The sequence below is a fragment of the Megascapheus bottae genome, chromosome 22, assembly GCF_031878675.1.
Source record: "Megascapheus bottae isolate mThoBot1 chromosome 22, mThoBot2.hap1, whole genome shotgun sequence".
Classification (NCBI taxonomy): domain Eukaryota; kingdom Metazoa; phylum Chordata; class Mammalia; order Rodentia; family Geomyidae; genus Megascapheus; species Megascapheus bottae.
The window spans coordinates 18,025,739-18,050,091 of NC_143530.1; the positions used below are offsets into that span (position 1 = coordinate 18,025,739).

The 24,353-nt window shown below is 39.0% G+C and overlaps 1 protein-coding gene across 3 annotated transcripts in view; it reads left to right on the forward strand.

Moving 5' to 3' along the window:
• The window catches only part of Dcdc2 (doublecortin domain containing 2), a 135,093-nt gene that overhangs the window by 18,473 nt on the left and 92,267 nt on the right, over positions 1-24,353 (forward strand). For all 3 annotated transcript variants that reach the window (XM_090356308.1, XM_090356310.1, XM_090356309.1), the window contains exons 4-7: positions 16,689-16,765; positions 16,891-17,022; positions 21,069-21,215; positions 23,293-23,347. In XM_090356308.1, coding sequence (XP_090212434.1) covers positions 16,689-16,765; positions 16,891-17,022; positions 21,069-21,215; positions 23,293-23,347 — 411 coding nt within the window. The remainder of the gene's footprint in view (positions 1-16,688; positions 16,766-16,890; positions 17,023-21,068; positions 21,216-23,292; positions 23,348-24,353) is intronic.

Genomic DNA, 24,353 nt, shown 5'->3' on the forward strand with positions numbered 1-24,353 from the left:
GGAGTCGTTCAATTCCACATCGAGGAAGGTTCATGCCATTGTTCAAAGTCTGATCTAAAAAAATGAGTGGAAAATACACACGTGGATTACTCAGGATATTGCAGTGGCCAGAAAGAAAAGAAACCACTTACTTTTAGCAGTAAAGGTTTTAAAAAGATGTTGGCTAAATTTCAAAACCTTTGATAATGCTGGAGAATTAAGCTCAGAGAATGAGCAGTTTCAAAATGAGTTTTTTACAACCAGACTGCATTATGTTACAGGACCCAGGATTAAGGGGGATAATGAGCAATAGAAACTCTCAGTTTCTAGACTCCTGTCCCTGCTCCTTGACAGTGGACATCACCACCGATGTCTCTTCTGCTTTGTTGAACCGTTAGTGCTGGCACAAAAGTCCTGGTGAAGATGTAGTTTTGGAAAGATGCAGTTTTCTATTAAAATGAAGGTCCATGTACAATCGTGCACATCTGTAATCCCAGCTACATGGGAGATGGAGACAGGAGGAGAATCCCAGTTTGAGGTAAGCTTGGGGAAAAATCAAGCTAGCAGAATCCCATGTCAAAGAACAAGCTGGGTGTGGGCTTTCATTTCCACCATTCCAGTTACTCCTGAAGCATAAGTTCTGAGGACTGTTGCATGAAGAGCGAGTTCCTATCAAAAAGTAACTAATGCAAAAAGAGAGTGAGATGGCTCAAGTGGTAGAGTACCTGTGCTAGAGAAAATATGAAGCCCTTAGTTCAAATCTCACTACTGCTCCCACCACCTTCTTCCCCCTCCCCACAATGATGAAAAGCAACCCTTCAAATATAGTATCTGGGGAGAAAGACATATTGACCTTAAAAGAAGGCAAAAACCTGGGTGCTCATTCTCTGCTCCATTCTGGCACGATTAAAACAGATATTCGCATCTCTCAGCTTGCCTCAGTCTCCCTGCTTTCAGATACCTTCCTTATATGACTCAAATTTTCCCCATTTTTCTGCTACCCCCCTCCCCACCCAGTATGCTAACAAAGATTGCCAGTGACTGGCTGACTTGTTTGGCTCTGATTTACAGCTGTTGTTGATACACATAAAATTAAAAAAGTTCTTAATCATTCTCTGTGGTCGTCTGTTTTCAAGGCCAAATTTTCTGACAGTTTTGGAGGCCATGTTTTTCCTCTTCCTAAGGTTAGACGAGAATGACTTGTAAGTACAGTGTTGCCCAACCAACACTGTTTGCACAACGTGACACTTTCCTTTGATTTATTATTGTGCTCCCCATGGGCGTGAAGATTGCAATTTTATCTTTTGATGCAGAAGGCAGGTTTCGGAGTCTTTGGAACAGGATGTCTTGAAGTTACATCTAGCCTGGGGTTGTTTGGTAGTTGGTAGCCTGGTAACCTAATTGCAACAAGCCAGCCAAATAGCTGATCTTCTGAGTGCTGGTAAGGAAAGTAATACCAGGAGAGTCAGCCAGAAGCGGGCTAGACAGTCCTTGTAAACAAAGCTGGCTTCTAGTCATGGTTATTGCTAACTGCTGGGGTACCATAGTTCTGAAGCAGATTTAGTAGATTAATAAAATGATTCCATGGTCCCTGGTCATGAATTCACCAAAGTTCCCTTCAGGGAAAAGTGGCTGCCCTTTTGTTTACTAACTAGTTTGTTTCTCTGCATCTAAGAAAGTAAAAAAAGGCTTTCGTCAGTGTGTTTTTACCCACCAGTGTCATTCACATTTTGTAAGACCTACAACCTAAATAGAAAGAAATTTGAATAAACACAACCCTACCACTCCTCACCACCCCGCCTTTCATTCCTGTCTTCATTTTGGTTTTATAGAAATAAGTATTGATATAATAGAATCTAATGCAGGAAGGATATGTTGCATGGGGCTGATTTTGTGTCATCTCATGGGAACCCTTGATTACTTGTAGAGAATAGAATAAAGTGACAAAGTGAAAAAAGACCACTTGCTGTGAAATATAGGAGTGTTCATGGCATGGGAAGAGGTAGGTTGGTCCCAATTTTCAGGCAGTAGAAGAAGAAAAATCCTTCTTCAGTTTCCCACTGTGTTTGGAAACTGGATGGCTCACACTGAGATGCTGTGCTTATCTGCCCTAAGTGTTCTGTTGTCTATCTGTACTGTGTCTCTAGTTTGCTTTTCTTCCTTTTAGTGTTGGGAATGCAGGGTAAAAGCAAGTGGTGCAAGCAGAAATACAGTGTCACTTTTTGTCAGCTCATCTTTTTAGTCAGTGTAAGGCAAAAAAAAAAAAAGGATTTAACTGATCTTGTTTTCTTCATATGGATACTATGGAAAACAAACAAATAAGGCTTTCCATACAGTCTATCTTCCATGCAAAGAGAATAAAGGCCCCCATTTTTCACATCATCTGCTGTTTTCTGTAGTTCTTGCTTACTACATGTCTGTATTAAATTTGGAAGACTAAGCTTATTGAACCTGAATTCTCTCTCCAAACTTTAATTTATGAGCATGCCTCACTGGCCAGTGCCTATATATTTTTACTTGAGTAATTTATTATAGCATTGCTTATTGACAGATGACATGGCATAGAGGAAAAGGTGTGATTTTTGGGACCACATAGATCCGAGTTCAAAAATTCTGATTCTAGGATAGGACCTCAAGTATAATTTCCTGATTGAAAACTGGATAAAAAATCAGTACATGTAATTACCCAGAAATAATGATTATCTATTATTATCTATTATCTATTGATTATCTATGATAGTAAATCATATGATTGAGACCAAGAAAAATGAGAAATATATGGTCTTGATTTCTAAGGTCTAATTCAGCAAAACAAGGGCAGGTATACATAGAAATAAAATGCTACATGTGTACCACAGAGTCCAAGGCCAATGTTAAGTGCACTTAGCTAATGCCACACACTTTGCATGGTATATGGGGACCAGGAAAGGATAGTTCTGATGAGAACTACATGCTGAAAACCCAGTAGTAGTTCAGTAGACATTGAGGGTGGGTTAAGGCGGCCATGAGCAAGTACAGAATGACAACACATTTCATGTCCATGTTGCTTTTGCTTTTGATCAGGATATTACAGGGATATGATCAGCCATGGGGATGGATTTAGATCTCATACTGCCAGAAATGAGCTTTTGTTATATAATGCCCTACCCAACGCAATGATCTCAGTTCTTTGAACATTCATCCCTTACTGCCCAAAGGTAGTCAGATACAAGCTGTGATATTATCGCCTCATTGAGTTCTTCAAGAGTTACCTCTTCAGATGCCCAAGGTGCAAGAATGCTCTTTACAGGAATCGAAACCCTTTATCACCTGGAGATCTCATAACTGGAAAGGTAAATCTACACAGGGGAATCCACTTGGAAAAGCTCAGCTGTTGGCATCTTTGTGCCAGTGTCAGGGGACTTAGAATCATTCTGTGATCCAAGCAAGAGAATTTTGCCAAGTTTCTGGGTAAACAGAGAAAATATTACCTCTCTCGTTCTGGAGAAAATATGTAGCAGACATCTTTCAACATACAAAAAAATTCTTGCAAATTTTTAAGGAATTAAAACTTCACTCAGAGATAGTCTATAGTTTCCTAAATAGAAGAAAGAATATGAATCTAGTTCCCAATTGAGGTTTTTCAGATCACCTCACCAGCCCTTTTTTGGGTTGTCTATGCCTGAGCTGGTCTGAACAGTGATTCTGTTTCCTCACCTAGCTGGGGTGGAAAATGTACATCACTATGCTCAGCTAGTGTTTATATATAAGCTGGCTTCCAACCATAATCCTTCAGATCTCTGTCTCCTAAACAGCTGGGCTTATAGGCTGCAGCCACTATGCCCAGCCCTAGATTGCATTGCATTGCATTTGCCACCTTTCTCATCTATTGGAGACTTAACAAATGCATCAAACTAAAAATACATCCAACAGGGGCTAGCCAGTGCAAAGGGTTTCTATATGAGATACTGTAAAGTTATTTTGTTTAAAGACTACTACTTTTTGTCAAGTAGTAACACTATATACCTGTTTAGTATTTTGACATAGGGCCCCCCTCCCTGGCTGGCTTTGAACTTATCTTCCTGTTTAGGGTTATAGATGGGTGACCCCATATCTTCATGAGTTTATAACATTAAGACAGTGGCTAAAAGTAATTGCTGCAGTGAAAGCCATTGTCTTATATGAATACATGCTACTAGTTGGTAAAGAACTTGAAGATAGTGCATGTAGTTAGTTTCAAGGAAGTTGGATTAAGAGAGTCAGTAGGAATCAAAGTGAAATGCACAACATAGAATGATCTAAGTAATTATGGCCAAAAGTCTTGTGTTAGTTTGCTATACAGCCTGAGTGAGATCCCTCTGCTGTGAGGTAGATTGGAGAACTACCAATCTTCACCCAAGTTTCTATTTAATTCGGTTCTACTCCACAGATCAAACACACACTGTCTAGTTCATTGCAAGCTCTAATAGTCCAGGAACCCTGGCAGGGTTTATGGCAGTACCTATGTCTCTAACAATGTTTTGCCATTGTTGCCTGTGATGTGCTAGGAACTGGCCATACCGAAAGAATGCGAATGTGAAAAAACACAGCGCCTTAGATCTCAGAGTGAGCTGTGTGTTTGGGAAATAGTAAACGGTAAACACTGTAACCAGACTATAATATGGTAGGAGTTGAATGAAATGTCATGGATAATATTTCATGAAATGTCATGAAAATTCTTTAATTTTTTTTTTTTTTGGCTAGTCTTGGGGCTTGGCACTGTCCTTGGACATGTTTTTGCTTGAGGCGAGGACTCTGCCACTTGAGCCACAGCGCCACTTCTGGCTTTTCCTGTGTATGTGGTACTGAGGAATCGAACTTTGTGCATGCTAGGCAAGCACTCTACCACTGGGCTACATTCCTGGCCCATCATGAAAATTCTTTACATGTTCCCAGTTTAATATAAATATAACTTCTTTCTCCCATCAGATAGGTACACTAGCATAAATATATATGTGTGTGTGTACATACAAATATATACACATATCTATGTATATATACATATCTTTTATAGGGTAGTTATATTATTAGCCAGATCTTTTAAACTATAAGTTGTAAGAAGTTGTAAACATTTAACAAACTTCATGTAAGCTTTGGTTTTGTAGATGATCTGTAGTAAACTTCAAAATGTGGACTGATTTTCTACTGTGGTGGACTCTAGGAAGAGTGTCTTCTTGTTGGTTGTTGATATGCTATAAAGATGAACTCTCATTTTAATACAGCTTGAATCACACAAAGGGGAACTGTCCATCTATATTCCTTCTTTTCTCCATTTAAGAAGGTCCGCACCAGAATTGAGTAAACATAGGGTACATAAATTTTCTGTTACTTCAGATTCCAGAGCAGAAAGAAATTCTATTCTGTGGAAACAGACCTCCCCTCCCCTTCCTTCCCCTCCCCTCCATTCCTTCCCGATATCATAACAAATAAGAACAATCAAGACATTTGACTTATAACTGTTGTTTTCTTATAGGTCTAAATGGACCAAATATGAATTTTATTTTTGTGTGTTTTATTTAAAACAATATATTTTGTGTCCTTAAGTGAAGGTGTTTCAATTAGGTAGACACCATTCACAGATAGTCTTGAAGAATTACTTTTCAAGGGTTTCTTACTTTGAGGAGGAAAAAAAATCTCACTGAACCTTGAACATTCTTCTTTGTCTACATCATGTGCCTTAACCTCTAGACATGTAGTTTCTATCCTTAGGGAATGCAAATATTTTCCTAATTAAACCAAGTTCACTGGCTAACAACATGCCATTGTTTCTTATTGTTCTGAGCTAACACATTTGGTATGTGAAAGAGGACCCCCTGCCTGGGACTATTACTAACAAAGCCACGACTGATCTTACTTTCTCCTTTAGTACTGTGGGCAAATCGTTTATTTAGTGTAAATTTAGTTGAGCTTTGTTTTGCTTCCTCCAACACCCCCCCTTCCCCCGCTTTCAATTTGTCTCTTGGGCTAACAAAGCAAAAGAAGGTCAAGTTTCTTTGAAACTAAGCCAAAGCACAAGTGTAATCACAGGACAGAAGTTCAGAGGTTTCCTTTAGATATATCTTGTGGTAAGTTCCGATTTGTGCTGGATAAATTTGAGAAGACTGGGGAAGAAAAAGCTTTTACATAAGAGTATTGAATAATATATTCACTTATTTTTTAAATTTTGAAATGTTTTTAGAGAAAAGTATGTCAACTGGTATCACTTACCTTCCCCTAGTAACATGGTACATAACCACAATTCAGTTATTTTATTTTTTGAGTTTTGAGCCTTGGGCTTAGCAGGAAGCTGATCAATCACTTGAGCCACACACACACACACACACACACACACACACACACACACACACACACAGTGCCCCTGCCCCCTCTTTTTTCCCCCCTTTTTTCTTTTTCTTTTTTGCTTGAACTCAGGATCTGGGCACTTTCCCTGAGCTTCTTTCACTCAAGGCTAGAACCCTACCACTGGAGCCATAGCACCACTTCTGGCTTTTTCTGTTTATATGACACTGAGGTATTGAACCCAGGGCTTCATGCATGTTAGGCAACCACACTCACAGTGAGCCCATCCCCAGGCCATACAGCCCTTTTTGCTTAAGGTATTTTTTTAGATTGGGAATGGTATTTACACCTGAGCTGCATTCTTTCCATTTGTTCTTCTTGAATAGCTAGGATGACAGACATGTACCACTGTATTTAGCTTTTTTATTGGTTGAGGTGGGGTCTTCGAACTTTTTGCCTGGTCTGGCCTCAGACTGTTACTGTCTCTATTTCTCCTCCAAATAGCTACATTACAGGCATGATATACAATGCCTGGCATATTGCATAATCATTAAAACTATGAAATTAAAATTGATATAATTTTTAATTTACAGGCCTTATTAGAATTTTGCCATTTTTACCATTAATGCCTTTTTTTTGGATCTTGAGTTTCATTTAATTCTCAGTTCCTATCAATGTGTGTCTATTCCTCATTCATTCATAACCTTGACAATTTTGAAGGTCAACTATTTTATAGAATGTCCTTCAATTTAGGTATGGAGGAGTCTATGTAGGTTATTATGAAAGAAAATTATTTGCAGTTTTGATGTTTGAGGGAGCTGGTAGGCTCTGACTGGGGGCATAGCAGGAAGCCTTACTATCCTAGTTGGAAGTTCTGTGAACAAGTGCTATATATAGTCTTAAAGATAAAGCAGGTAGTTTTGTTTTATTGGCTTCTCAGGGAAGTTTTTGGAATATTCATTTGTGTGTTCTGAGCATTTTTCTCCCCATGGCTTCCCAGCTCTATTTTCTGATGGGTATGACCAAAGTATTTTTTATTTCTATGTTTATTTTTTGTACAATGTGTGTTCTGGTTTGCCTTTCTACTCCATCTTGCTTGACCTTAATTATTGGCCCCGAACCAAAAAGTCCTTAATTGTACAAAGAGGGAAGTATCACTCCTTTCCATTGCTAGTACTCAGTTGCTGCCTGTGCATTTCTTTGCCAAAGGACAAAATTACAACACATTTAATAATAGGTTGAATTGAGTTTACTTATAAGCCATGAATTGGGATTGCCTCCATTCTATAAAATAGAATGAAATAGGTTTCCCTTTGGGCAACGGCTGTGAGTTTGGTAAACTGGGATTAAGGAAACAGAATAATGGGAAAAACTGGTTAACATTGGATTGCTTCAGGTCATATTATTATTATTATTATTATTATTATTATTAGTGTGTGTGTGTGTGTGTTTGTGTGCGTGCGTGCGTGTGTGTGCACTGGTCCTGGGGCTTGAAATCAGGGCCTGAGCTTTTTCTTTTTTTGCCAGTCCTGGGCTTGAGCTCAGGGCCTGAGCACTGTCCTTGGACTTTCTCAAGGCTAGAGCTCTACCACTTGAGCCTCAGCACCACTTCCAGCTTTTTTTCTATGTATGTGGTACCGAGGAATTGAACCTGGGTCTTCATGCACTCTAGGCAAGCACTTTAACCACTAGGCCAAACTCCCGGCCCCAGGGCCTGAGCTTTTATGCTGACAGCTAGCACTCTACCACTTCAGTCAGAGTGCTGCTTCTGGCTTTTGGGTGATTCATTGGAGACAAGTCTCCTGGATTTTGTGGTCTGGGCTGTCTTTAAACCTTGATCCTCAGATCTCAGCTTCCTGAGTCGCTAGGATTATGAGCAAGAGCCTCTAGCACTGGGTTTAGGTTATTGTTTTTAAGGGTTACAATGGACAGAAGTTCCTTACTAAGCAAATAAAGTTAAACTAGATTCTCTTGTGTTTAGAAAAGCTTGCTCTGTGGAATTTTAGTTTTATGACATAACATTTAGCAGGAATGATTTCATTTTTGGCTTGGTTTGGTCTGTTTAATGGACCCAGAGGATGAGCTCAGCTCAAAATCAACTCTATTTGTTAAACAAACTTCTACTGGGCTCCTGTCCAGTCTTGGTAGGACACCATTCTCTTCAATTTCCTGGTTAATCCTTCCTCTTCTATCTTCTTATACATATGACCAGACATGTGTGTGCATTTTTACATATTCTCCTCTATATGGAGACTAGTACATTAGAGAGCACTGTCCTTGGACTTTCTCAAGGCTAGAGCTCTACCACTTGAGTCACATGGTACCACTTCCAGCTTTTTCTATGTACGTGGCACTGAGGAATTGAACCCGGGTCTTTGTGCATGCTAGGCAAGCACTCTACCACTAGGCCAAACTCCCAGGCCATATAGATATTCTTGAACACTTTGCCTGTTTTTCACTTAACAGCATGTCCTGGGAATCAATCTCTTATGGGTTAGGGGCAAAGATCTTTTTCAGCCTGTCTTAGCTCAAGCCCAGCACCAGCAAAAAAAAAATGCTAATGCTTATAAATTCAATTTGGTAACTATCATATTTTCCCTTGAAATGCATGGTTATAGACCCATAAAATGATCCATAAATACTTAGTTGTTTACCCCCTCTGCCTCTCTGTCTCCTGTATTTTTTTTTAAACCAGCGGGAGAGGATGGCTATATAAGATCTCATTTGAAGATACATAATGATGTTTTATTGCAAGCAGTAGAGATTTCCACTGCATTGATAATTGTTTGATATTCAACATTAGTAAAGTCATATTTTAATAACTCCTGGCCATTAACAACTTAGTTTTAAAAGCTTTTATTTTGATTCAAGATAACTTGAATTTTGGTCACCCTTTGATATTTTGAGAATGTGTGAACTTGAAGGGAATTTAAAGATCAAAATATGGCACCGACGGTTGACAGCTGGTACCCAGAGCCATGCAGACTGGTGAAGTGACTTGCCTTAGGGAACACATGAAAAGTGAAGTTAACACGCAGTCCTGGCCTCAAGAGCACATGTATGATGTTTTATTCCTCTTGACCGTCATTGGGGACTCCAGGGACAGCAGGATGCTGTTCTGATCTCTTCGTTGCCAAATCCTTAGTATGGAGCTAAGAAACTGTGAGTAAAAGAAACAACTGAACATTGAAAAAATGGTACCTGTATGTGCTGCTGGGTTAATGCAAGGGTGAATGTAGATCATGTGAAGGTGGCACCTTTGTCAGTAGCAATCTCCAGGCTAAAGCACTTATTTCCAGGCAGCTGGAAACCAGGCTATAGGGGATGCTCCTATACACATAGGGTGGGTTGCTTCCATCTTGCATTGTTATGCACTCTCTAGATCCTTAATGGATATTTTTCATTCCACTACCCAGATTGGTTTTCTAACCAAAACACCATTTAGGAAAACAAAAGAAATCAGAAAATGACAATAGTGGATTAGTAAGTATGGTGTAGTAAGTTAAGAAGGAAGAAAAAAGAAAACCCAGCAGTCCAAAAATATTCTCCTTCCTCCCCCAATGTTTGGTTAGTGGCAGTTCCCGTAACTTCTGAGAGTTCTCCTGGGTTAATCAGTTATTTTTTTAACTTTATGGGGGGGGAGGATTGCATAATTTTCTTCAGCCTAGCATTAGGAAAACCCATACAGACTTAGTCACAAATGCCTTAACAAGCATTCAAGTTTTTCCTTTAAGCATTTGATTTTTCCTTTAAGATAAAGTGAACATTGCAAATAATTTTTTTAGAATATAGTTAATGAACTTGAGGTTTCACATTACATACCCACAATGGTTAGGATGGTCTGTTCTTTCAAGATAATGTCACTAGTTTAAAATGTTGTGATGTGTTAGGAAATTGATTTAATGGGTCAAAATTTGCTGAACCCTTCCCCCTAGCAATATTAATGTTTATTTAGCTATATATATATATATATATATATATATACAGGTAAGCATTTGTTTTGTATTTTTAAAATCTTTTTTTTCCTTTTTCTATTTTTTTTTTTTTACTGGGGATTGAGGTCAGTATGTTGTATGTGCTAGGCAAGCATTTTGCCACTGAGCTCAGTTAAGAATTTTCTAAGTATTATCAATAATGGGACCTTATCTTTTAAGTAATTCTTTGCTGTAGATAGATACTGGGACTTAAACTCTGGAACTCTGGAACTTGAGCTTTCAGTGTTGGTGCTCTGTCATTGGAGGCATTCCTTGAATTCTAGCTTTTTGCTGATTAATTGAAGAGAGTCTCTTGGATTTGTTGGAGCTAGCTTGGTTCTCAGATCTTAGCCTCCTGAATAGCTAGGATTAAGAACATGAGCCGCCGGCACCCATCTCTTGGGAAATTTCTCAGTTAAAATAAAAATCCTTACCTTTCTAGGTTTTGAGTAGCCATAGTATTTGTTAGTTTGTTTTGAATAGTTTTCCTTCTTCAATGAAGGAGTCATATGTTTAGATAGCTGTTGGAAAGGAAAAGCTGTAGACTAATGTTCTAGCATTCATTATTGGCAGCAAAATAACACTGGATAAGACATATGAACTCTGACCCTTCTTCTGAGAGTTAGCACTTGGCCTGGGTATAACAACACAGGAACCTGTACGGGACTCAGGTAGAGATGTGCAGTTTCATCAGCTCTAAGAAACTAATTGGACCCTTCTGGGACTTTTCTAAACAGTTTGCTTATTATAATTAGAGATATCTTTTATAACTAGGTTCATACTGAAGTCAAAGTAGTTGAGATTTTTAAAAATCATCATTGCTCAGGCCTGTAATCCTAGCTACTCAGGAGGCTGAGATCTGAGGATCAAGGTTCAAAGCCTGCTTGGGCACAAAATGACCTGAGACTCTTATTTCCAATTAACCCCTAGAAAATGGGAAGTGGGGCTTGGCCTAAGGGTGGGCAGTAGTCTTGAGCTGAAGAGCTCAGGGACAGTGCCCAGGCTGAGTTCAAGCCCCATGACCCCCTTCTCCTTACAAAAGTCAGTGCATAACAATACTGATGAAAATATTCTCTCCAAAATATCTCAGTAACTAGCCTGATTTTGCCAACGTGTTTGTAACCTAGACTTTCTATACGTTTTGGGGGCTTCAGTTTTTCAATTTTTATTCCATTGGTGTATGTAACTTATGCCTATCAGACCATATAAAAAACATTTAACAGGTAGTACCCAAGAAAGAGAAATTTGAATGGTTTTGAATAAAAGTGGAGTACTACTACAAAATACATGAATATTTTATCTATTCACTTGCATATAATTCAACAAAGATCTTATTTACATGATTACAAATATGTATATATTATTTATTTCCATGGCCAATTTTATTAGCAGGAAATAGGAAAATTCTTGGATTGAGAATTACAAGTGTATCTACACTAAGCATGGCGGTACACTGTAGAGCAAGGAGGTCAAGACTCTGATTAAAAACAAAAAGTAGATAGTTGACCATAAGTGGCCCATGTCTGTAATTCTACCTACTCAGGTTGCTGAGATTGGAGGATGGAGGTTCAAAGCTAGCCTGGGATCAACAAGACTTCTTGAGACTCTTATCTGTAACTAACAAAAAGCCAGAAGAGTTTTGGCTGAAAGTGGTAGAGTGCTTGCCTTGAGTATAAAAGCTCATAGACTACACCTAGCCCCTGAGTTCAAGCCCCAGGACTAGCACAAAACAAACACAAAAACTAAAAATGAAAAATGGATTTATGTAACTATTCCTTTGCTTGCTATGCAACCTTGGGAGGTAAAGATGCTCATTTTTTCCCACTCTTATCATTAAAATAATGATAAGGTTACTTTGAGGATAAGTATGAATATAAATGAAAATAATGATAGATTTGATAGTGGAAATTATGAACTTATTTGAAAATAATTAATTTATAAAGATATTGTGAGGTCAAGACCATTCAGTTTTGAGCATTTTATATGCTCAAAAAGCTGTCCTAACTATTGTTGAAGTATTTTATATTTATGACACTATAAGTGGGACCTATGGTTTATAGATGTGACTGTTTACTAAGAAAATAAAATAAATATTAATGTCCTAAGGTACAGAATTTCAGAGGCAAGATAGCATGTGGTCCAATATGACCTCAAACGTGCAATTCTGAGATAATGGGCTAAAATTCTCATTTTTTTCATGTATTTTGCTTCATTTCTTTAATATTTCCTATCGAATGTTAAGATATGTATAATAGCTATAATAAAATTTCTATTTGGCAATGTCAACATCTTTGGTCATCTCTGAGTTTGACTCAGAGATGTTTTGTCTCTTGGCAATGAGTGTCATCTTTCCCTTAGTGTCTATTCTTTGCAGTTCTATTGGTACTGGTTATCTTGTACAGCAGTTTGTGGAACATGTGGGATTTAAAGTAGTCAGTATTTACCCTCTGGAAAAACAACAACAACAACAAAAAAACCAAACCATACCCATTTCCTCCGCTGGAATGTTAGGGAAAGAGCAGTTTCACAGCATAACCCAGATTTTAACTGAATGTGCAGGTGGGGTTGCAGCTGTGACTTCATATCTATGCTTTTAAGCATGTTAAGGGTGACCTAGAGCTTTCTCTGCCTGCCTCCCCTCCTTGGGAGTTAATACCGGTGGGAGTTGGAAGATCTCTCCTGATAGTCCAACTGTCAGCCTTCTAAGCCCCTGGGGATTCTCTCTATGATCAAGCTCCACCTCTCACTTTTCACACCGAGGGATTTCTTTCTGTGTTCTTAGCTTTTGTTACACTTCTGTGCGCCTGAAGAAGGTCCAGTGTGAGGAATCTGTTGGTGGTGTGGACTTTCCTTCTTCTCTGTCATGCCTACTCTCCCGAGGCCTGATCATCTCAGGAAGGTTGGTTCTTTTGCCTTCTGCACACAGGAATGGCTGCAGCTTTCTGCTCCCTTAGCAAGGATCCATCCCTCTTTGGAATTCAGAGCAGCTAGATATCTTTATGTCTTCAGCCATAATGATTTTATTTTTAACTTCAGGTTTTGTTGTTAGGAGGGAAGCAACAGTCCTCTTTTGATCTGTTTCCTAAGCAGATAGGAAATCCTCTTTTTCAATTACGGAGTCAACTATTCTTTTGAAAAGATGGGTCATTGTCTTTACCTTTTGTCAAGCTATGCATCTGGTGTAGATCCACATCAAAATGGATTTACTCTGTGAGGTTTAGGAAATATTCTCTGAGAGAGGCATGGTCCTTCCTATCAACAACAGGACGTGGTCAGTCCAGGGGATTGTACCACTACCATATACCAGACATCTCACTCAGTATTTCCTTCACTAGAAAAATTGTAAAAATAGTAATATTGAAGACCGATGATTATTTTTTATTTGTTTGTTTGGGGTACTGGATTTATTCATATGATGGTGTCATTTTCTGGCCTTGCAATATTATTTTAAAAACTCTCTGTAGCATAGTCATAGTTTGAATGTGGCTAGTATATTGATTCCTCGGTGACTGATTTCTACTCTGACACCTTTAAAGAAACATTCTGGTCTTTTTTATTTATCTAAAGGAGGCTTAGGTGAAAGCTGGGCACTGGTGGCTCATACCTGTAACTGTTAGCTACCCAAGAGGCTGAGAGCTGAAGATCATAGCTTGAAGCCAGCTCAGGCAGGAAAATCCCTTGGACTCTCATCTCAATTAAAACACCAAAAGGCAAGAAAAAAGCTCAGGGACAGGGCCTAGGCTCTGAGTTCAATATCTGAGTTTTAAGCCCCAGGACCGGCACAAGTATGTGTGTGTGTGTGTGTGTGTGTGTGTGTGTGTGTGTGCGTGCGCGCGCGCGCGCACACACACACACACACACACACACACACACAAATTGAGTACATGTTTTGTAAAGGACTTTGTTCTCTTTGATGCTATGTATTGGATTTGTAAAGTAGTGACAAAGTAACCTCAAAGATTTTTATTTTCAGAAACCATTTTTTCTTAAATATCATTCCCCAGGGAATGATATTGCCATTTCATTAATTACCTTAGAGCATATCCCTTTGGGCTATGTGAGTAGGAATATTCCCACTTTTATAAATCAAGAAAGGGAGGTGTGGGATATTGAAATCGTATATATAAAAAGCTTTTGCAAATCAGTTCTGGAATTAACATTTGCAGACCTTTGATCTGTTACTTCATTTATTGATCTTAATCTTGTCATTTAAAAACCCAAATTTAGTTTCATTGAGTTTATTTTTCCTAAATTAGTCCATGCAGCTACTAACTAGAATGCTGGCCTGGGTGTAGGATTATTGTACTAAGTGTTGCGAAGAATTTGTAAACTTGACCTAGAGTATTTCCTTAGACTTAACGGGTTCACGTGAAGCATTTTGTTATTTTTTTCCCCTCCTATGGCTATGAATGCATAAGTATCGTCTAAAAAAGATAGCACTGTGTGATTTATAATCAAGGACTGCATTTAGAGTATTGGTCTGTTAGGATGAGCATGATAAGTCACTTTTACTTTTTTGGTTGGAACTTGAACTCTGGGCCTGGGCACTGTCCCTGAGCTCTTCAACTCAAGGCTAGTGCTGTACCATTTGAGCCACAGCACCACTTCCCATTTTCTGGTGGTTAATTAGAGACAAAAATCTCATAGATTTTAGTGCCTAGGCTGGCTTTGAGCCATGATCCTCAGATCTCAGTCTCCTGAATAGCTAGGATTATAGGCATGAGCCACAGGTGTCCAGCTACTCTGACCATCTTGACTTTGGAAATGCTTCTAAGAAAAAAATTGTGTATGTATGTATGTATGTATGTATGTATGTATGTATGTATATGTATATATGTATGCGCACATACATATCTTTTATGATCATCATCATCTATCTATTCTTTACTCAGAGAGTAGAAACTAGAGCTTTATCAGTCTTCTCAGCCATCTTTCTCTGACTCACTGGACTTTGCTGGTCAATAACCCAGTACATCTCTAGGCTTGCCTTCTCAATGTCTCTATGCTCTGGGTTTCCCAAAACAATGTTGAACCCAACTCACTAAGTCCAGCTTTTAATTGGTGGTGATCCTATTTCCAGCTGGCAAAGCCAGCCTGGAACATTAACAGCTGGCTCTAAAATGAGATTCTGAGTTTTGTGCTGATAATACTTTATACATTGCATAGTACTTGCACATCTTTATGGGTACATCTTTGGGATTTGATCCATGCATACAATGTATAATAATTAAATCACTATGATAAGCATTCCCATCTCTTCAGATGCTAATGATTTTCTAGTTGTTGGGAGTTGCATATTCTTTTTGTCCTTTTGAAATAGAGCATAGTTTAACATCATTGGTTCCCCAGCTGTGTTATAGCATAAACACCATGCCTTCTTCCTCTCTAGCTGTGTTTTGGAGATCCCTTTTAGACTTCTTTACGTGTCCTTCGGCCCCTGCCGCCTTCACCAGTATCTAGTCTCCACCATTCCATTCTTCTGTGAGGCTAACTTAGTAAGTTTCCACAAATCATGGGAGCAAGGACTCTTCTGAGACAGATGGAAAAGGAGAAAATCGATGATGGAAAAGAGCAGGGGTGTGAACCAAAGGGAGGGGGAGGGGCTTTGGGCTCATTGATTTCAAATTTGAAATCATCTCTCCCTTTCATGACCTCTACTCTCCCACAATATCTCCCTCCCCCCTTCTCTCGTGATCTCTCTCCGTCCTGGTCTCTCTTTCTCAGGGATTTTAGGGTTATACGAGGCAATGATATGGACTATTCATTGCAGGACAGGAAAGCTCATTGGCTTGGGAGGGGTTAAGGGCTGTTCTGAGGCTGGACAGATGCTAAAAATCACTCCTCAGAAGAATTTGTTACTCTGGGCTGTGTGGACTCTGGAAGCAAATCGAGAAGAGAGAGGAGCAATCAGTCCCCCCCCCCACCACTCCCTCTACCCCCTCCAGGGTGTTGGCACCTGTGCAGCTGGGTAGGAGTAGACATGAAGCTGAGGCAAAGTCTCTTTAGACTGAGTGTTAGTATGGACCCAGAAGCAGGTGCAAGAGGAGGGGGAGTGGAGAGATGACATACCCTTGTGTGTGGCTGCGGAGGGAATGATTCAGAACTCAAGCTTTTGTAGGATTATTCTATTGTTCATTTCTCATTGTTTCCAGTTGCTTTGAAATTCTCAGAATAATCAACAGTTTCTGTCTTTGCCATAGAGCACAAGCAGTATGCTTAGGGCTTAATGCATTTTTTTCCTCCAAGAGCTTTGATAAGGCCATCTAATATTGATAGAGGGTGAATGAGCCCTGTGTATTGATATAAGTAAGAAAAGAACAAGGTTTTAACTAAGGTCCAACTGTTCTTTGCCACTTTCTTGGAAACCTGATGCTCCTCCTCACTGAAAAGTAAAAGGATAATCTCAGTGATTTATGTTTCTTTGCTTTGCTTGTGAAGGTAAAACCAGTAACCCACAGCAGGATCAATGTGTCAGCTCGCTTTAGAAAATCACTCCAGGAACCCTGCACCATCTTGTAAGTTGGAGGCCGTCGCTCTTTCAGTTATACTTGGCTTGGTGATTTCCTTTGGGTTTTGGAATTTAGGTTTGAGAGGCACCAGCGTCACTATTTCAATTGGTTTGGCTTCTTTTTCTCCTCAGCTTGATTGCAAATGGCGACCTCCTACATCCAGCTTCCCGCCTCCTCATCCCCAGGAAAGCCTTGAATCAGTGGGACCATGTTCTGCAAATGGTCACAGAAAAAATAACTCTCAGGAGTGGGGCTGTCCACAGGTATGTTAAAGCAATCTTCTTGCAATTAGGTGAATTTGGGAACCATCAAAGACATTCCCTGGAGACTCTGGAATAGCTGGTTCCTAGATTTGAATTTTTAATTTGGGCCAATTCTGGGGCTTGAATTTAGGGTCTGGACGCTGTCCTTGAGCCTTGTTGCTCAAAGCTAGTGCTTTAGCACTTGAGTAACAGCTCCACTTCTAGCTGTTTGGGGTGCTTAATTGCAGCTAATAGTCTCACAGATGGGTCTGGGTTTGAACTGTCATCCTCAGATCCCAGTCCGCTGAGTAACTAGGAATCCAGGCATGAGCCACTGATGCTCTGCTCTCCAGATCTAATGTTGAACTCTAATTTCCGACTAGTTAGCATTGACATGCTTTTCTTTATCGGTAGAATGGTTATGTAACAGTGTTCTGTTGTGGAATTGTTTTAGGTTATGATCACACCGAGAACTTTACACAGTCCTTGGCACCTCAGCACACACCAGTATATTTTAGCTATTTCTATTCTTCTGGTTTAGAGTACATAGATGAGCATCAACATTGTTTTAAGCAGTGAGGACTTGACATGATTATTTGATGGTATGAACTATCTACTTAGGGTAAAAATTCAGATGTCAGGATGTATTAGTGAATTTAAGAAGAGGGTATTCTCTGCAATTAAAAACATTTCTTTTTGTGTGTGCATTCATTTATTTATTTATAGTGTCCTTCGTTGGAACTTAAGTTAATCTGACTTTTTTGCTTCCTTTCCAATCTTGTGAGCAGATGTGCCTTTATAGATGAAGTTCATTAGGACACTGAAAGTCACCAAGTTGAATGACTGTGTTATGTGGGAGACATATTTCAAGTGGTGATTGTCTTTTAAAGAATATGTGCTAATTTACTCTCACACAGGAAGTTCATGAGAGGGCCTCACAAGGCCCAAAGAGGGGAAAGTCACACTCTGTTTTATATTTGAGAGAAGTTCATACTCTTAATTGTAGTATAAAACTAGTGGAACATTTTGTTGTTTTCACTTGTGTTTAGGGAACCTCATATTTTATGGTTTCTTGATTTTTTATTTATCTAATACACAGCAACATCTGTGGATTATTTCTTTTGTGACAGGCATTATTGAAAATACTTTTAGATTTCTAAAAGTGATCCAGCAAGGTACATAGTGTTATTCTCTTTTAGTACACTGGTATGTGAGACTCTGACTGAACGTGCACAGATAGTAAGTAGTGGGGCTGTGATTCAAGTTCATAGGCAATCTTGTTCCAGAGCCTGTGCTCTTAACTATTAAGCTGCTCTAAATAAATGACACATGCTTATATTCCATGATGTATAAACTGTCATAGCCTTCCCTCCTTCCCCATCCTGAGGCTTGAACCCTGAGCCTGAATACTGTTCTTGAGCTCCTTTTGCTCAGGGCTAGCGCTCTACCACTTGAGCCACAGTGCCATTTTCAGCTTTTCTTTCTTTCTATGATTTAATTGGAGACAAGAGTCTCATAGACTTTTCTTTCCCAGCTGGCTTTGAATTGTGATCTTTAGATCTCAACCTCCTGAATAGCTAGGATTACAGGCATGAGCCACCAGTGCCCAGCTGAAATTGGTCCTTTCTCATGAGACTTCTAACTAGGTTTTATGTTTTATGTATATATATACACACACATACACAATATTCTTATATATATATGAATTACACATATAAGTATGTTACATTTTGACATAATTAAATTTTCAGTCCTTCTAAAGTTTTACAACTATCTCAGATCTTTTTGATTCTGAGATCAGGAAAATGTCTTCTGTGTTTTTATTTCATTTTTCATTTTAAAATTATTTACATCTTATATTCTCCTGGGTTTTATTTCGATGTTAGATCAAAATCTTTATATATATATATATATATATATATGACATCCTCATAAAGACAGACTTGCCCAATAAGTGATAGAAAGGACACAAAGAAATATCCAATTTTATGCCTAGATATACTTTTCCATAAATACAGTATATATGATTTTTATATACTATATATGATGTATATATGTATACTATATACATATACTATATAAATTCATACATAGGAATCAAATATATGACAGTATCAACATAGAACTGAAAACATGTATTCCTTGAGTACTCAACTACTTTAATAATCTTATTTCTTTATTTCTGGAGGTCTGGTTGTATATATAGGAGAAGCCTGTACTTTTCCTTAACAGACGTAATTATATCTTTATATGTGTCTTTGAATTAATCAATACATCCCACAAAAATTGGTTTGGCTCTGTGTTTGGGATCCTTATGCTTTTTTGCAAAGGAAGAAAGCAGAGCTGATGGGCAAATGTCCTAGTTAGAATCCATTCCTGCCCTTGATCTGCCTGAGGAAGAAACTCCTCACATCTTGGCTGGGGATTTTCAGCATGCACAGCTCTGCCGCCTTTCATTTCTACCTATAAAAGTTAACTACTGATTCAGATCTAAAAGAAGAATGCCTGGCACTTGGCCAGTGGTTCTCAACCAGGTGCAATTTTGCCCCTAGGGGACGCTTGGCAGTCAGTGTGTCTGGAGTCATTTTTGGTATTCACCACCAGGGGGTGGCAGCAGCTGCTATGTCTAGTGACCCGGGTCCTGCTCCACGTCTTGCTGTGGGCAGGGCAACCTCCCTGGCTCTTCAACAAACGATTGTGTGATCCTAGAGGTCAGCATCAGCATTATCAAGCAGGAAACCTAAAACTTGGTAGTGGTGTCATGAGCTTTGTAGGAGTATAAGTACAGTGTCATGGAGACCTGGACACTTGTTTGGTAACTATAAACAAATGCATTTTAGAGGTTTTAGGGACTTATTTTCAGTATACTTCATGACTTCATATGATGCATCCGGTTGTAGATTCTTTAAATAAGTTGACAGGTCAATGGCTGTAATTAAGTAAATGTGTGTGTGTGTGTGTGTGTGTGTGTGTGTACTTGTCTTCGCAAATTGTTGCTCATTTTTATTATGAAATGCAAGGAACCTATGAATCTGTCTAATGATCATCGTGGCATTTTCCCAATTATTAGCTCTTCTTTATAACCTTCATACATATGTATTACTTTCCTGGTTTAGTTCTGACTTATTTTTCCTGTTCTTAAAAAAAAATCTGTGGACACTTTAAACCATTTAGTAAAATGATCACTGTTCTTATAATGAGTAACATATTAATTGTACTTTCCAGCAGCAGTTTTACAGTAAGGAAAGTTAAGTTTTTTTTTTTTTAAAGGGACCCCTTAGTGCTGGGAAGAGACAATGTTCGTTTGCTGTTAGAAGCACCACATGAAAAGCTAGAACACACATGCTATGTGGTTCTCTGCTATTTAAGCTGCCAACAGGTCAGATTCTGGTGGCTCACACCTGTAATCCTAGCTACACAGTAGGTAAAGTTCTGAAGATTGTGGTTCGAAGCCAGCCTGGACAGGAAAGTCTATGAGACTCTAATCTCCAGTTAATCATAAAAAAGCCATACATGGTGCTGTGGCTCAAGTGTTGAGTGCTAGTCTTGTGCAAAAGATGCTTAGGGACAGCACACAAACACACACACACACACACACACACACACACACACACACACACACGCTGCCAGCCTGCTCACACCTCCTTCCTCTAACCTCTTCCTTCTGACCCAGTTTGAGACACCTGCCAGCTTGGTACATACACCAAGAGAATACATTAAAAAGTATAAATAAAAACACCAATCTTTTATAGAAGCTGAACTTTAAGATAACACATTCTGTACACATTTCTACCCCCCTTTCTAAAATATTTCTGGTGGGCTTTAGGTGGATGTGAGCTCAATGGTCAGAATCATTGAATGGAATCCTGTATTGCTGGTTAATAGATTCACATAATAATGTTGGCATTTTTAGATCTAATGATTTTGAGACAATGATAATTCAATGATTAGTAGAGTTATGGATGAGCCAAATGAAAACCAGAACATTCTTATTTACTTTATAATTTTAAACAATTGGTAAATGCTAGCTGAATTTCTGATCACTGGCATTATTGACATTTTGACAGACTGTATACTTTAGAAGGAAAACTTGTTGAGAGCGGGACAGAGCTGGAGAATGGGCAGTTTTATGTGGCTGTCGGCAGAGATAAGTTTAAGAAGTTGCCTTATAGTGAACTGCTTTTTGACAAGTCGACAATGAGAAGGCCTTATGGGTAAGTCTTCAGCCCGTGCCCTTGGTCATGCTTTAGTTGTCACTTAAGAAAGTATTAGATATTTTGCCGACTGCTCATATAATTTTATGTAATTGATAATCTTATTTATGCAAACAGTCCTATCTATGGAAAGCATGCACGTGTATATTGATCTTGGTTTCGTTGCCATGAGAGATGGAGAGGTATTCTGACATAAGTGTTTGGAATTTATGAAAGACCACATAGTATTTTTTTAAATCTTGCACTCAGTTTAGAATAAGTAAAAAAAAATTATGCTTGTGATGAAAACAGCTGCTCTTTTTTTTGGCAATGCTAGGATGTGAACTCAAGGCCACCTATTTGCTGTATAGCCATTCTATGATTGAGCTATATCTCCAACTGTTCTATATAAATCTAATTGGAAGTTTTAGTTTAGTTTATACTAAATAATTTTTGTCAGTTTGGATAGAAATATCCAAACACCCTAAAAATCCTCAAAATAATTTTACAACCTTTTGAATATTTGTAAATTTACAGCAATATAATTCCACTTACACAAATTAGTAAGGTAAATATATAGTAAATACATATAGTAATTATACAGAATATACCATAAGCTTATTTTCCTGTAAGGTCTTCTTTCACTAAACAGTTGCCCTGCCCAGCCATGTGCATGGGTGCTCGCTCTCCCCCACACAGGCCCTCTGAGTCTGTTCAGTGTCCTGGGTCTCACGTCTGTGGTTTTCCATAGAGATTCTAGGGCCACTGTACCCTTGGACATGGAATTCTAAGGATTACCCTTTGTGGAGATAGAGCAGGACCTCACCAATGTGTTTTCCATCAATCCATAACATGCGAAACCTTTTTGGGAGGCAAACTGAAGCTTTGAAATGGAATTTCAGAGGTGGTGCTTTGAGTTATATGAGAGCATACTGTTTCCTGGTGCATTAGAATTCTTTTTTTTTTTGTTTTTGCCAGTCCTGGGCTTGAGCTCAGGGCCTGAGCACTGTTCTTGGGCTTTCTCAGAGCTAGAGATTTATCACTTGAGCCACAGCACCACTTCTGGCTTTTTCTATGTATGTGGTACCGAGGAATCGAAGCCGGGTCTTCGTGCATGCTAGGCAAGCACTCTACCACTAGGCCCCATGAATTAGAATTGTTTTACCAATAGACTCCTTGCTAACTATCCTTACTCATCCATGAAATGAAAATCCTTTCACAATTTCTGCTAAGCTATGCTGGATTAATCTTTTGGGAGCTACAGGGTAGATTTGAGAGTAATGGGAAAACTAGGACTTGTGTTTAGACATTTTCATACAAATTAATACGGTTTACCTTTTATATACACAATCTATTTTGGAGATATTTAGTTGTTTTTTTTCTCCAATAATATAGACATCTATGAAATCACCTGCAGTTGAAAGGACAATTATTATTATCACTACCATTAATTATTTTGTCATCATGGCTGGTTTGAAAAACTGCCTGAACGGGCTGGGAGTTTGGCCTAGTGATAGAGTGCTTGCCTAGTCTGCATGAAGACCTGGGTTCTACTCCTCCATACTACATGCATAGAAAAAAAGCCATAAGTGGTACTGTAGCTCAAGTGGTAGAGCTCTAGCCTTGAGAAAGTCCAAGGACAGTGCTCATGCCCTGAGTTCAAGGCCTAGGACTGGCGGAAAAAAAAAAAAGAAAAGCTGCTTGACTATAAATGTTAGTGTCACATTGCTCTCTTTTATCACAGGTAGGGGACCTCACAAACAATGACAAAGCTTGTTTTTAACTCAGACTGAACAAGTCATGACTTCTTTTGGGACATAGTTTTATGACATGCAAATGGAATAAAGATGTGATCAAGTTGATTTGTAGTATCCATCCAACGATTATACAGGACAACTTTAGAACTGTTTTTGGAATGGTTGAAGATGTTATAGGAGTCTGGTGACATCTAAAGTATGTTATGGTCCCTTCTGTGGAATGCAAATGTCAATAAATGGTGTCTTGAGGACAGGGTGCCAGGCTGGGGTGATGTTTACCTTGCATTATGCAGTACCTGTAAATAACATTCACATGTCTGCATTGCAATTTGTTTCCACAGTCAGAAAGCCTCTTCTCTGCCTCCTATTGTAGGATCCCGAAGGTCTAAAGGGAGTGTAAGTATCAGATGCTTTCCTCATTAATGTTCTGTCTATATTTCTAGATGGGAGACTGTCCTTAGGGCTTCAATTAAATTCGAAAAAATAAAACATAACTGCCTTGTGGTATGTAAACAGTTATGTGAGAGTATAAAGACCGAAGCTTTATCATTACAATTCACATCCTGAGATATAATACTTTTAGAATACTGATTTCATTTTTTTCGCTTGTATGTATATCTGATCTGATTTCGGTCATGGGTTGAGATCTAAAAGTTTAAGAACCAGTAGGTCATTTCCAACATTAGCCCATTTTAGTGTTCTATCTCTGATAAAGACTGAGAAGGAAGGTTTGATAAGAAAACAGTAATCCTATTTGCACTTCACAAAAAGACTGAGAGTTATTCCAAAGAGAAGTGTGAGGCCAATCCAAACAATAACTAAAGCAAAAATGGCTGGGGTCTGGCTCAAGTGGTTGGACCATCTCTCTAGCCAGTGTGAGTCCTTGAGTTCAAACTCTATCCAATTCCCTCTGAAACAAAACAAACACACAGAACCCTCTGAAATGTACAGTCTAATAGAAGAAGAGAGCCTAAAAAAGCTCAAAATAAAAGCTAAACAGCAAGTGTGTTGTTAGATCAGTAATGATGACAGAGGAAGGAATGGATGGATGATGGTGGTTCAGGAAGCTGGATTTAGGCCAGCCTTTGAGGATTATTTAAGAGTCTGGTGAAAGGGGAAGTTGGGGAAAGAGACCTCGGAGCTGGGGAGTGTGAGGAAAGCAATTGAGCATGCAGAAAAGCCATAATGCTGGTCATAATTAGTGACTCCGGAGGGCTTATCCCTAAGTCAAGCTCCTTTCAGCAGCTACATGGTAAAAAGCTAAATAAAATCTGTGAAGGAAGAGTAGATGAAACAAGGGCTGCCTTGAAGAGGGTGGAGGAGGGGCTGGGCCACATGGCCTGCCCTGAGCTCTGGCTTCTGCCCACAGTGGACAATGAATCCCTCCAGCCGTCTGAGCCAG